General features: G+C 34.8%; 1 protein-coding gene across 1 annotated transcript in view; it reads left to right on the top strand.

The window, feature by feature from the left end:
• Nucleotides 1–15,339, top strand: part of SASS6 (SAS-6 centriolar assembly protein) — a 51,987-nt gene that overhangs the window by 2,644 nt on the left and 34,004 nt on the right. The window contains exons 2-7 of the mRNA XM_059926927.1: nt 4,322–4,382; nt 6,093–6,172; nt 6,578–6,682; nt 9,423–9,594; nt 10,264–10,329; nt 11,396–11,515. Coding sequence (XP_059782910.1) covers nt 4,322–4,382; nt 6,093–6,172; nt 6,578–6,682; nt 9,423–9,594; nt 10,264–10,329; nt 11,396–11,515 — 604 coding nt within the window. The remainder of the gene's footprint in view (nt 1–4,321; nt 4,383–6,092; nt 6,173–6,577; nt 6,683–9,422; nt 9,595–10,263; nt 10,330–11,395; nt 11,516–15,339) is intronic.

The following is a 15,339-nucleotide window of genomic DNA, read 5'->3' as shown; positions in this document are numbered from 1 at the left end:
ACTGAATCACTTTGCTGTACAGCAGAAATTAACACAACATTGTAAATTAACTATAGTTCAATTTAAAAAAAGAATATATAATCCCTCTGTTTTGTACATTAAAAAAAATAGAGTTCAGGCTATGGAGCCACATTGGGTTTATTTTATTTTATTTTTTTTTTAATTTATTTTTTGGCTACGTTGGGTCTTGGTTGCGGCACACGGGCTGTCTAGTTGTGGCGCGTGGGCTCTGTAGTTGCAGCATGTGGGCTCTCTAGTTGTGGCGTGTGGGCTCCGTTGCCCCGCGGCATGTGGGATCTTAGTTCCCTGACCAGGGATCTAACCCATGTCCCCTGCATTGGAAGGCGGATTCTTAACCACTGGACCACCAGGGAAGTCCCTGTCTGGGTTTAAATTCCAGTTCTACCACTTAATACTTGCTTTTGTACAATTTTTCTTAACTTCTCTGTGCCTCATCTTTAAATTGATAAAAATAAAAGTACCTGCCTGTGGGATTATTATGAGCATGTATTAAATAAGTTAATACGTATAAAGTGTTTAGAACAGTGCCTGGAACTTAATGAGCATTCAGTAAACATTAGCTATTATTAAAGTATGATTAATGCATGAAGTAATGTAAATGAATTAAAGTCATAGAGTAAAAGGGACTTCAGTTGAAGATAGTAGTAGTGCTCAGAGAACTCTGTCTGGAGGAAAGTGATGCAAAATTTTGAAGCCCACGGTTTAACACCAACCTGCTTTTTCATTTTTTTGTTTTCCCTAAGCTCCTCTCTCCAATATATTAGTCACACAGGACTACTTGTTATCCTCTGAGTGTACCTGATACTCTCTCAATATCATAACTTTACTCTGGCTCTTCCTGATACCTCAAATGCTTTTTCTTTCATAACTTTCTAGGTCTGTCTTAAATTCTTTCGCTATAGGGACCTTTTCAAAGTTGCCTAAGTTGAAATTAATTGTCCTTAATCATTTATTAGCATGGTGTAGGTGAAAAATCTGAGTTCTCATTTGGGCTCTGCAGTGTGACCTTAACCAAATTTGTAATTCTGTGCATCTCAGCTTCTTCCTTTGTAAGGCAGAGATAATGTTTACTTGACAACATTATTGTTAAACAAGACGATATAAGCAAAGTGTCCAGCAGGCACTCAGTAGTGAATGAATCGGTAAGTGCTAGTAACCATTCTCTCCTCTCTATTGAAGCTTTAAAATACAATCAGAAGCAAACCTAGGGTAAAGTCATTTAATCTGATCTCAATTTGAGGACATGGACCATGTTTATTTCTGTTTGTATCCCTAGCACCCAGCATAGTACCTGGCTTAGAGTAGCTTTTGTTTGAATTGAGAGTTTAAGGTCACAGCTACTATGTGGCAGAGGTGGGCTAGAATCCAGTTCTGCTGAATCTAACTGAGAGGGAGGATGTTATGCAGATTTATGCATTGTTCAGAATGTGACATTTATTTTGAAAAATAGCATTTTTTAAATTGTTTTTTAAACTTCATTTTGTATTGTTCCTATGACATTAACCATTACAGTGGAGGAAATAAGATTTGTGATTTCAGGTCCTCTGAAAGCTCACGCTTTTCTACAAGATATTTCTCTGGAGGTTTTTGAAATAAACGTGGGGAATAGTTTTAATCAATGGGCTTCTCCTCCTCTTTTTCCCCCCAGCATCTAATGCATATAGGCTTTTGGAATATATGCAACAAAATCATTAATAGGATTGGAAATTTATCATAGTAATAAAACTTCCAGTGTTATGTAGAGAACACTTTATTTAATGGATGCTTCCTGAATTTTTTTACAAATTTATCAAGTATGACACACTTTTAAAAGTGTAAAGTTATCAACCACAGTGTCATATCACTATGGCAGTATGTACTAGAAAAAACTTCAGAAGATGAAAACGAAGCATAATGACATTGTAGAGCTGAAAAGGTCCTCACAAACCTAACTCAGTCCACTTTTTTTTGTAAATGAGGGAATTGAAAGGTGTCGTCCCCCCCGCCCCCCCTCTCCCCGCCAAGAACACTTAATTTAAGTGGAATTGGAGTAGGAGTTTAATCTGTTTCACATACATTGCTTTAGATACTAGGAAGATAGAAACAAAACATTCTCTTGTTTTAAAGGTAATTCTTCCTATCTTTGTGGTGTTTACCAGCGCTGCTTGTTGCTTTTTAGATAATGTACAAGTTATGGTAACCTCATCATGTGAACTAAGATTTAATATCCAGGGCTTCCCTGGTGGCGCAGTGGTTGAGAATCTGCCTGCCAATGCAGGGGACACGGGTTCGAGCCCTGGTCTGGGAAGATCCCACATGCCACGGAGCAACTGGGCCCGTGAGCCACAATTACTGAGCCTGCGCGTCTGGAGCCTGTGCTCCGCAACAAGAGAGGCCGCGATAGTGAGAGGCCCGCGCACCGCGATGAAGAGTGGCCCCCGCTCTCCGCAACTGGAGAAAGCCCTCGCACAGAAACGAAGACCCAACACAGCCATAAATAAATAAATAAATAAATAAAAATTTAAAAAAAAAAAAAAAAAAAAAAAAAAGATTTAATATCCAGTCATATGTTTAATAAGAAATTTAACTAAAATGACATGTATTTAACCAATATAAATTACAAGTCAGAGCATAAAAAAAACTAAACAATTGAATCTAGCCTTAGTCAACTATTACCGAGTTTTTCCATCAACACTCAGTTACTCTGTCTGTACTTCTGTAGAAGTAGTAGAATGTGGAAAAAATTTAAAACATCTTTAAAAGAATAACTTAAAACTGAACAAATTCAATTTGTTAGTTTATTTTCCCTTCACATCAGGGAAAGACCATTGTTATTTAATTCTAGCAGAATAGTTTGAGAACCACTTGTGCAGAGATGATTTTTCACCATTTCCCCTTTGTTTCCTGAATTATTTAAACATTTTTGCTCAGCTTAATTAATGTTTATGAGCACCTTTATTTATATGCCTCTGTTCAATACTGGGTTTTCTAAGATGCAGTACAGAATGTGTAAAGCTATGGTTTTTTCCCTTTAGGGTTTAGATTTACTCTGGGATTAGATAGATAATAAACTTGTTGACAATACTTCTGTGGATATATTGCATAGAGAGTCTATTGATCAGATGTAGTTTGTGAATCTGAAAAAAATTTTTTGTGTGTGTGCATAAGGGAAGCGAACACGTTTTCTTATTTCCTTTGTTGTAAACATTAAAGTATTTTAATATTATTCACACTTTAAAATTTTCAAATGAAATCTCTCATAAGTCAATTTGGTCATTTCAGGTGGTTTTTTTTTTTTTTTTTTTAAGATATCACTTATAGAGGGAATGTAAAAATTGCTACACATGAACTGAATTACAAAACAGAACAGTCACACATTTAGAAAACACACTATGGCTGCTTAACGGGAAAGCTGAGGTGGGGTGATGCATAAAACAAGGGTTTGAAATTAGCACAGATCAGGTGGTATTTTTTTTTTTTTAAACATCTTTATTGAAGTATAATTGCTTTACAATGGTGTGTTAGTTTCTGCTTTATAACAAAGTGAATCAGTTATACATATACATATACCCCCATATCCCCTCCCTCTTGCATCTCCCTCCCACCCTCCCCATCCCATCCCTCTAGGTGGTCACAAAGCACCGAGCTGATCTCCCTGTGCTATGTGGCTGCTTCCCACTAGCTATCTATTTTACATTTGGTAGTGTATATATGTCCATGACACTCTCTCACCCTGTCACATCTCACCCCTCCCCCTCCCCATATCCTCAAGTCCATTCTTTAGTAGGTCTGTGTCTTTATTCCCGTCTTGCCACTAGGTTCTTCATGGCCTTTTTTTTTTTTTTTTTCCTTAGATTCCATATATATGTGTTAGCATACTGTATTTGTTTTTCTCTTTCTGACTTACTTCACTCTGTATGACAGACTCTAACTCCATCAGGTGGTATTTTTTAATGTGAAAAATTGTTCTAAAACTGATGGTTTGTCTTTCAATAGATGTTATTTGAGAATCACCCCAGTAAGGTTGTATACCAGGCTAACAGTAGGCATTCCACATCATTTATCTCATTTAATCCTCACAACAACCTCTTTTTACAGGAGAGAAAAATTTATCCTCAGGTTAAAAACCTGATTGCTTACTTGTAGAAAAATAGGAATTTAAACTTCAGATCCAGCGTGCTTTCCAAACATCTGTTCATAAGTTAGGGACAGCTTTTGGAGGATCCTGTGGCTTAAGATGGAAAATGTTAGCTATACAAATGGTAGTAATAATTCATTTCATGTGAATGTTTCTGATTGTTGGGCATATCTTTTCATACAGGAGAGTGAGTATTAGACTGAGCATTGAACTACAATCAGTTTCTAATCCAGTTCACAGAAAGGTTGGTATTTATTTCTTTTGAAATAAATATTTTTCTTTTTTTGAGATATGGTAATTCTGTACATTATAATTATTTTTGTTCTTTAAGAATGTGAGATCTTTGTTATATCATCTTGCTTTTTAATTTTGGGCCATCTTATAACTTGCAGATCTGGGGTGGTAGAATCTACTAAGACAACAACTGAGAGATTATTATATCATATATTTCTAAAGCATGCAAGAATTGGGGATTGGGACAACAGTCTCCTTAGGTTTGCCCCATTGCACTTTTTTTTGGCCACCCCTTGTGGTTTGCCAGATCTTAGTTCCCGGACCAGGGATCGAACCCCACCAGGGATCAAACCTGTGCCCGTGCCCCTTGCAGTGGAAGCTCAGAGTCCTAACCACTGGACCTCCAGGAAATTCCCCCATTACACTTTTTTAAGTTGCTAGAATACATATTGCTACCCTGTAGAATTAGCATTTCATGTAAATGTGAGAACAGAATGAATTGAAGCACTGCAGAGAGATATTTTTGAATCTTTTTGCCTTTTGAAGAGAGGTGTTTAGAGCATCAGTCTAAGCTGATTTAAAAGTATGAGTCATTAACAGAAATGAGGATATAGAATGGAGAGCTAAGAAATACATCTGTTTTCTCTGTGTCATAGCTTTCCCTATACATATTCAAGGATCTAATGGTGTTAGTAGCAGCTTCAGTTTTTTATAGCATCTTGGGGTGGATTTCAAGAAATACTTAAATAGAAGCTGCTTTAAGAACAGCGCCTTCTGAAGCAGAGCAAACACCTAGGTTGCTAATTTTCCAGGGTAGAGATTATATATTATACTTCTTACATGTTATTCCTATGCCTGCTGTACCTCTTCATTTTCCAGCTCTACTCATAAAAGTGGTTTAGATTTTTCTAGGACCCTAGCGGTTCCTCAGTAGCCACAAGTAGATTTTATTTCTAAGTAGAAACTTAATCTTAACCTCTATTAGCCCATCATCTTGCTAGTCCTGTTTTCCTTGTGCCATTGTGCTCTGAAATACATAATTTCTGTGTACTTTTCTGTGAGCTTTAGCTGCTGTGATAAAATGGTCTTTATGAAAGGTATTCACTTCATTTGAAACTGAAAACAGATGGGGTTCCACATCAGTGGCCACTTAGAGTGGGAGAGAATAGGCTCTTAGGAAGAAGCCCTGGCAGCCTGTCACCTGATACCCCTGTCCTCTGCCTGAGAGACAAATGTTCCTTTCTTATCTAGGGTAGATGATTGTTTGTCATTTCTGCTGATGTATTTACCACTTTGGAAATACCAGACAATTAACTTGAGGGAAACTGAAAGTATAATTGAGTATGATATGATCAGTGGTAAAGAATACTTTTGTTATCATATCATAGTGCAGCAAGGGCTGGGTCTAAACTTTCTTAAGCCTCTGATAGAATGATATATTCTTCAGCTTTCAACTCCTAGCATTTAATTAGCTTTTATAGACCCCTTTCCTTCCCACCTTCCACCCTATGTGGCTCTCAAGGAGCAGAATATTTACCCCTATTTAAGATGCTAAAGTCTCCAAAGACCAATGAAAACCCAGCAGCACCAGAAGACAGAGCTGTCTGAACTATAACAGCGATACGTTGATAATACTAGATGATTTCACGTCCAAGAAGGAAGAAATTACTCTAAAAGCCAAATCTACTGAAAACATTAAAAATAACAATCTTTCTTTTAGGATTTAGTTATTCGTCTGACTGATGATACTGATCCATTTTTTCTGTATAACCTTGTTATATCAGAGGAAGATTTTCAGAGGTAACTATATTTATTTTTCTGTTCTTTGATCTAGGAATAAGTAAGTTTTTAAGTTTTATGAATGTATCGGTACTATCCTCTTTGAAACACATACCTATTAGAAACATTTGGGCATTTTGGGAACATTGGACTATTTATACTATAATTATTAAGGCTGTTTTTGAAAATAAATATTTCATAGATTATCAGCATTTTGCTTAACAGCTCAGAAGTTTGGAGCTTTAGCTAGATTTATTGACCTTTTCCCTTCATTGAATAAGCTCTATAAAAATCAAAGTTCCTTAGCTTAATTCTTGATTATAATGGGTGTTCAGTAAATAAAAGAATAGTCTTTCAGGATGTTATTTCTAATTAAATACAGTAATTAAAATTCTAAAAAAAATTCTTTTCCTGTCTTCTGCATAGTTTAAAATTGCAACAAGGTCTTCTGATAGACTTCTCAGCTTTCCCACAAAAATTCATAGATCTCCTTCAGCAGTGTACTCAAGAACATGCCAAAGAAATTCCAAGGTAAGTCTCAGAAGAGCACTATATCATTAAACTTCCCTCAAGACAGACTCTTCTTTGTAAGACAAGTTGATGGCAAAATATTCTATATATTATAAGTACCTCTGTCTATTTTCAAAGCTGTGGTGAGAGGTTCATAAATCTCAAATTTATAAAATCAGAAATATTTGCCCCTTAATTTTCACGTTTTGGCGAAGCCATTAAAGTTACCTGAAATATTTAACAGCATCAAATGTATATTTTTTCTAAAGGTTATATTCCATTTATAGTTATTTTAAAATATTGGCTATATTCCCTGGGTTGTGCAATACATCCTTGTAGCTTATTTATTTTATACATAGCAGTTTGTACCTCTTAATCCTCTACCCCTATATTGCCCCTCCCCCTTCCCTCTACCTACTGGTAACCACTAGTTTGTTCTCTATATCTCTGTGTGTTTCTTTTTTGTTATATTCACTAGTTTGTTGTATTTTTTAGATTCCTCATATAAGTGATATCCTACAGTATTTGTCATTCCTGACTTATTTCACTTAGCATAATACCCTCTAGGTCTGTCCATGTTGTTGTGAATGGCAAATTTCATTCTTTTTTGTACTCTATTGTGTATATATACCACATCTTCTTGATCCATTCATCTGTTGATGGACACTTAGGTTGCTACCATATCTTGGCAATTGTAAATAATGCTGCTATGAACATTGGGGTACGTGTATCTTTTAGAATTAGTGTTTTTGTTTGATTTGGATATGTACCCAGGAATGGAATTGCTGGGTCATAAGGTAGTTCTGTTTTTAGTTTTTTGAGACACCTCGCTACTGTTTTCCACAGTGGCTGCACTAATTTACATTCCCACCAACAGTGTAGGAGGGCTCCCTTTTCTCCACATGCTCGTCAACATTTGTTATTTGTGTTCTTTTTGATGATAGCCATTCTGACAGGTGTGAGGTAATATCTCATTGTGGTTTTGATTTGCATTTACCTGATGATTAGCCATGTTGAACATCTTTTCATGTTCTTGTTGGCCATCAGTATGTCTTTGAAAAAATGTCTGTTCAGGTCTTCTGCCCATTTTTTAGTCAGGTTGTTTGTTTTTTCGATATTAAGTTATATAAGCTGTTAATGTATTTTGGATATTAGCCCTTCATTGGTCATAACATTTGCAAATATTTTCTCCCATTCAGTAGGTTGTCTTTTTGTTTTGTTGATGGTTTTCTTATGTTATGCAAAAGCTTTTTAAATTTAATTAGGTCCCATTTGTTTATTTTTGCTTTTATTTCCTTTTCTTTTAGGAGATAGATCTAAATATTGCTACAATTTATGTCAGAAAGTGTTCTGCCTGTGTTCTCTTCTAGGAGTTTTATGGTTTTCGGCCTTACATTTAGGTCTTTAATCCATTCTGAGTTTTAATTTTTTATATGTTGTTAGAGAATTTTCTATTTTGTTCTTTTACATGTAGCTGTCCAGTTTTTCCAGCACTACTTATTGAAGAGACTGTCTTTCCCCATTGTGTATTCTTGCCTCCTTTGTTGTAGATTAATTAACCATAAGTGTGTGGGTTTATTTCTGGGCTCTCTGTTCTGTTCCATTGATCTATGTGTCTGTTTTGGTGCCAATACTACTGTCTTGACTACTGTAGCTTTGTAGTATGGTCTGAAGTCAGGAAGTATGATTCCTCCAGCTGTGTTCTTCTTTCTCAAGATTGTTTTACCTATTCAGGGTCTTTTGTGTTTCCATATAAATTAAAAAATTTTTTTGTTCTAGTTCTGTGAAAAGTGCCCTTGGTATTTGGATAGGGATTACATTGAATCTGTAGATTGCCTTGGGTAGTATGGTCATTTTAACAGTATTGGTTCTTTCAGTCCATGAACATGGCATATTTTTCCATCTGTTTGTATCGTCTTCAATTCCTTTCATCAGTGTCTCGTCTTACAGTTTTCTGAATACAGGTCTTTTATCTCTTTAGGTAGGTTTATTCCTAGAAATTTTATTCCTTTTGGTGCAATTGTAAATGGGATTGTTTCCTTAGTTCCTCTTTTTGATAGTTTTGTTGTTAGTGTTCAAGTATATGTTTTTGTAATGAACTTGGGAAAAGGGAATAATAAGATTTTGTGTGCACATATATCTGTATTTGTTTAGTGTAACACCTGATCCTTTCCTTGTAAAGCTCGCAAACCTTTTATGTATAAATTTCATCAATTGATGATTCTTGTTTGAATTAATTATTTCATTAGCAACTATAAAATTATGCTTGTCCAATTCCATCATTCTTCCTATATTTATTAGATATAATTCTTCTATAAAGAAGAACTTTCCTTTATCAATTAGAGCTATTTGATTACTCTGAAAATTCATACAGGAAAGGATAAATGCTCAATTCTTACTTTTAAATTGTCAGTTTTCAGAGTAAGGAGTTGTTACTCTAGTTACTTTTGTGGTTTCAATGGGTTTTTGATTTGTTTTTGTTTTTAGTGTTTTGTTTTCTCTCTCTGCTCATCTGTTTCTCATTATGAACTCATGGACATTTATATATTCATTGTTTTCAATCAATAGATAAATCTCCGTTTTACTGTTTACACTAATTAATCCAGTTTTACCATTGGGAGTCCTTTCATATTGGCTCCTATGATTCCACTATGCTCCCTTTTCTGATCCTTTTAATCACTGATGATCCAATAGAGCTCATGATTCAATGGGAGAGTTTCACTGTCTCATGAATGTGTTATGTGACACTTTCTTTTCAAAGGTTTTTGCTACAGTTAGTTTCTCCAGAAGCTATTTTGGATAGCTCACCTGCTTTTTTAAATGTGGTAGAGACAAATCCTTTTAAGCATCTTACACACCTTTCATTAAAACTGTTACCTGGAAATGATGTGGAAATAAAGAAGTTTCTAGCAGACTGTTTGAAATGTAGCAAGGTAAGATTTAAATTTAAGTTAGTCTTTTAAATAAGTCCCAAAGCTCTCTGATAAACCACTGAAAAGCTATATTGCTATTAGATTTTGTTTTCTGAATAAAGTTCTTTTAAAGATGTCCAGGAAATTTTTATAGCATGTACTGACTTTATTGTTTTAGTCAAGGTACAACAGGATAGAACTGGACCAGGAATGGAGAAACTTAGGTCCCAGGATTTTTACTGATTTTCTGTGACCTTGAGCAGTCACTTAAACTCTTGGTGTCTTGGTTTCATCAGCTGGTAGACATGTATGGAAATATGTACCCTTTCTAGGCTATCTTAAATGAGATAAAATATATGAAAGTGTCTTGAAGATTAGAAAGTGCTCTATAACTATATAAGGTACGTGGCACAAGGAAACAACATTGGGATGCCTTGTAAGAGTTTTCAGAAAGTCTTTTTAGTCAAATACTATGGATTGGTGCATCTCAAGACTTAAGGGTTAGGCAAATCTTCTAGGGATCTTGCTCGTGCAGATTCTAACTCAGAAGGTTTGAGGTGGAGCCTGAGATTCTGTATTTCTGACAAACTCCCAGGGTGGTACTGATGCTTACTTTTCTGCACTTTGAGTAGCACAGCTACAGATGATTAAATTAAATTGTAAGCTGCATAATTTTATTTTTATAAATAGGAAGAAAAATTATCATTGACACAATCACTAGATGACGTTACCAGGCAACTGAATTTCACACAAAAGGTAATTCAAATTTCATTTTGTCTTTGTAAGTCATCCAAACATAGGCTCTGAATTGCTTCTTGAATCAAATCTAGGCTTTTGTGTATTTTTTTTCAAAGCACACTGCCATTGAATTCCCCCTCCTTTTTGCCACCCTTCCCCTACCAGTTGTCTAAATCTGATGCTTTTTCTTCTTGATAGTTTATTCTATCCAAACATTTCTGTTATCCCCAGTATATGACACATTCTCTCCAAGTCTTCATTAAATAATATATAGTATCTGTCATATGTTAGTTCTGCTCCTCTTTAATTCACCTTATTCCTCTTGTCTAAATGGCTTTTCAGTTCCTGTCTTCTAAATCTTTCCCTTCCTTCCTTCTGTTAAGTTTAGAATTAATTCCTCTGATAGGCTTATCATCATTTCAGTCATAGCTACTCCTTGAAATTGAGGACCAAAGTATCTGATAAGTTGCATGGCTTCAGGTAGAAAATAGTCCTGCACCACATGACCCATCTTGGGAACCTGTGTTACTGGGTTTTAGGTGTATAAGTAAACTACAGTTGACCCTTGAACAACACGCAGGTTAGGGACACCGGCCCCCTGCACAGTTGAAAATTCTTGCATAAGTTTATGGTCAGCCCTCCGTATCTATGGTTCCACATCATCAGATTCAACTAACCGTGGGTTGTGTAGTATTGTAGTACGTATTTCTTGAAAAAAAATCTGAGTATAAGCGTACCTGTGCATTTCAAACCTGTGTTGTTTAAGGTCATCTGTACTACTTATGACTTGGTCTACCCTGGGTTTCTTTTTTTCTTAATGCCAGAGGAGAGGATTGAGAGGCGAAGAGCCAGATTTAACTAAAAGGTTAGTGATTGTTAAACTGTGGACCATTTTAACTCTAAAATTGCTTTTATTCTAATCTTGGTTTCTTTAAATACAGAAAAATCTGTGTAAGAAAAGACTTTGAGTATGTCTTAAAAAGCTGTGATTCCATCTCCTTTAATATACTTCGCAAATATTTTCATGTTCCAATCTAATAACATATTCAAGAATTTTAATATTTCATACTGAACTCTACTGCAGACATTATCAGAAAAAATCCAAGAATTAGATAAGTTACGGAACGAATGGGCATCACACACAGCAACATTGTCAAATAAGCATTCCCAGGAACTGACGAATGAGAAGGAAAAAGCTTTGCAGGTATGAATGTTAAAAAAACTGGAAAAATATTTTGTTATTGCCGTTAGTTATTTTGTTAATTATGAAAGTAATACATGCTTGCTTTAAAATTTTCAAACAGTGCAGAAGTATATAAAAATTAAGTCTCTCCTTAAAAATCTTGCTACCCAGAGATAATTTATAAACATTTTGATATTTGTTTTTCCAGACTTTATATATGTAAATAATATACAATTTATAAATAATTGTTTATATTTATAAATTTAGAAATATGTAAATTGGGAGATATGTACACACGTATCTGAGTTTTGGTTTTTTTCTAAGCTAACGAGGTCCTCCTGGATATATTGATTGTAACGTTTTTCTTTCACCTAACTTGATATCGTAGATATCGTTTTTTTTTTTTATCAGTTCAGAAGTGGCTGAGTAGTATTCATTACTTGGGACATAACATAAATTATTTAAGTACTTACTAACTGATGGACATTTAAATGCTTCAAATCTTGGTTATTGCAAATAATATTGCAGTGAACATTTTTATTCCTAGAAGTGAGATTGCAATATACCCATATAAAATATTAACAGATATTGCAAATTCACCACCCAAAAATGTTGTACCAAATGGAATCCCAAAGACAGTGTATGATCATACTTACTTCCCCATATTCCTGATACTATTAACCTTCTTAATATCTGCTACCTGATAGGTATTATAGTAGTATTAATTTTAATTTATACTTCTTAGATTTTTAGTGAAGATAAGTATCTTTTAATATGACTTTTGGCCATTTTAATTTCTTCTGTGGATTATTTCCTTTAATATCTTTTGCTTTCTCTGTGCGACTCTCATTTTCTATTGCTTTGTAGTGTGGATTTACAGTATTTTATACCTTTTATATCATATTAATTTCTTTAATTAATGTTAAATTATTCTTTAATATAAAATTCTATTTTTGCTTTTTGCACGTTACTAAATGTTTGCTTTTAAGGGTACTGCTTGATAACAGTTTATGTGTACTTTCACCCAAATTAAGATTCAGAAAATTGTACCACCCCTTTAAAAGGTTTCCTTGTGTGCCTTCCCAATCCATTTCATACTCCCACAGGAAGCCCATCACTTCAAAACAGGTTTTGCCTGTTCTTGAACTTTAGATAAATAGACATATACAGTATGTACTTATTTGTGTGTGGCTTCTTCACTCAGCATAATATCTCTGAGATTCAGTTATATTCTTGGGTGTTTCTTTTTGTTGTTGTGTAGGATTCTATTATATGAACATGCCGTAACTTATCTGTTTTCCTGTTGGGAGACATTTGAATTGTTTCTGACATTTTGCTATTATTAAACTGTTATGAACTTTCTTGTACATGTCTTTTTGTGAACACATGTACTGATTTTCCTTGGGTATATATTTAGGATTAGAATGGCTAGGTTCTAGTGTAGACATATGTTTAGCTTTAGTAGAAACTGTCAAACAGTTTTCCGAAGTGGATATATCAGATCACACTGCCATTCAGTGGGTGTATGGTAGTACCTCATAATGAACTCTTTTTCATATGTATATAGACCGCTTGGATATTCTCTTGTGAAGTGCCCATTTGAGTCTTCAGCCTATTTATTAATTGTGCAATCTGTGTTTTTCTTAATGATTTGTAGGAGTTCTTTGTATATTCTGGACATGAGTCCTTTGTCAGATACATGCACTGTGAATATTTTCTGTCCATGGCTTGCCTTTTCATTTCTGGTGTAAAGCAAGGATATTATACCTTTACCTACTATGTATATTATAAACATTGTATTTTAGCCTGTCATTTGCATTTATTAGTATCTCTTGCCATATATAGTTCTTTTTTTAATTTTTATATTCTTAAATTTAAATTTTAATTATTTTAAAAATTTTGTTTATTTATTTATTTTTTGGGCTGCGCCATGCGGCATGTAGAGTTTTAGTTCTCCGACCAGGGATTGAACCTGCGCTGCCTGCATTGAAAGCCCAGAGTCTTAACCACTGGACCGCCAGTGGTTAAGGGACTATAGGGACTTCTATAGTTCTTTTTATTTGATTGTCATCCAGTCTTTCAATCTGTGTCTTTATGGTATAAGGCTTCATTTTATGTTTGGAAAGCCTTTGCCACACCAAGGTTATGAAAGATATTCTCTGGTATTCTCTTCTAATACTTCTATAATTTTCTTGTTGAATTTCACTTTTTAATCTGTTTGGAGTATATTTTTCTGGAGTATGAGATGGATTTTTTTTGGCATATAGTCAGTGAGTTGTTCCAATACCATATTTTCCAGTGATTTAAAATGCAACCTTTAATATATACTAAATTCCTTTATTTATTTGGTCTTGTTTCTGGGCCATTGGGTAGAACTGATATCCTTGGAATTTTCTTGTCCAGTGTAGAGAAATATCTCTTCGTTTATTTGAAGAGATATTTCTTATTTGTTTAAAACAGGTTTATAGTTTACTCTTTATTTACCTCCTTTTCTCTTTCTTTTTCTCTTTTACAGTTCTTGTTAAATGTTTTTGCCTAGGGTTTTTACAGATTTTTTCTCTATAAATGGGACCATCTATCACACCCCACTACTGTGATAATTTCTAAGTGTTTATTGCTTATGTGTATTAATGTCATACCCATTAATTCTAGATTATATTTACAAATTTGCATTTTAATTTACATATTCTATTAGTTTTAGAGATTCTCTTAGGTTTTTCTGGTAGATATGTAAACTATAGAGAATGGTAATTTATCTCTTCCAAGATTTATATCTTTTTTTTCTTATGCAGAGAAATGATAAATAATAGTGGAATCCTAATCTTGTTTCAGTTTTTTTAAAATTTTTATTTTATATTGAAGTACAGTTGATTTACAGTATTGTGTTAGTTTCAGGTGTATAGCAAGGTGATTTCAGTTTTATATATATATGTATATCCATTCTTTTTCAGAGTCTTTTCCCATATAGGTTATTACAGAATTATTGAGTAGAGTTCCGTGTGCTATACAGTAGGTCCTTGTTGATTATCTGTTTTATATATAGTAGTGTGTATGTTAATCCCAAACTCCTAATCTATCTCTACCCCGCTCCTTTCCCCTTTGGTAACCATAAGTTTGTTTTCAAAGTCTGTGAGTCTGTTTCCATTTTGTAAATAAGTTTATTTGTATCATTTTTTTAGATTCCACATATAAGTGATATCGTGTGGTATTTGTCTTTGTCTGTCTGACTTTCTTCACTTAGTATGATAATCTTTAGGTCCATCCATGTTGCTGCAAATGGCATTATTTCATTCTTTTTTATGGCTAAGATTCCTCTGTATATAAGTACCACATCTTCTTTATCCATTCCTCTATCAATGGACTTTTAGGTTGCTTCCATGTCTTGGCTACTGTAAATAGTGCTGCAGTGAATACTGGGGTACGTGTATCTTTTCAAATTATGGTTTTCTCCAGATATATGCCCAGGAGTGGGATTGCTGGGTCATATGGTAGCTCTATTTTTAGTTTTTTTTTTTTTTTAAAGATTTATTTATTTAATTGATTGATTGGTTGCTATGTTGGGTCTTCGTTTCTGTGCTAGGGCTTTTTCTAGTTGCGGCAAGCGGGGGCCACTCTTCATCGCGGTGCGCGGGCCTCTCAGTATCGCGGCCTCTCTTGTTGCGGAGCACAGGCTCCAGACGCGCAGGCTCCAGACGCGCAGGCTCAGCAGTTGTGGCTCACGGGCTCGGTTGCTCCGCGGCATGTGGGATCTTCCCAGACCAGGGCTCGAACCCGTGTCCCCTGCATTCGCAGGCAGATTCTCAACCACTGTGCCACCAGGGAAGCCCCTATTTTTAGTTTTTTAA

The sequence above is a fragment of the Balaenoptera ricei genome, chromosome 1, assembly GCF_028023285.1.
Source record: "Balaenoptera ricei isolate mBalRic1 chromosome 1, mBalRic1.hap2, whole genome shotgun sequence".
NCBI classification, from domain to species: Eukaryota; Metazoa; Chordata; class Mammalia; order Artiodactyla; family Balaenopteridae; genus Balaenoptera; species Balaenoptera ricei.
Note: the sequence above shows the minus strand (reverse complement) of the source record. Positions and strands in the feature narration are given on the sequence as shown.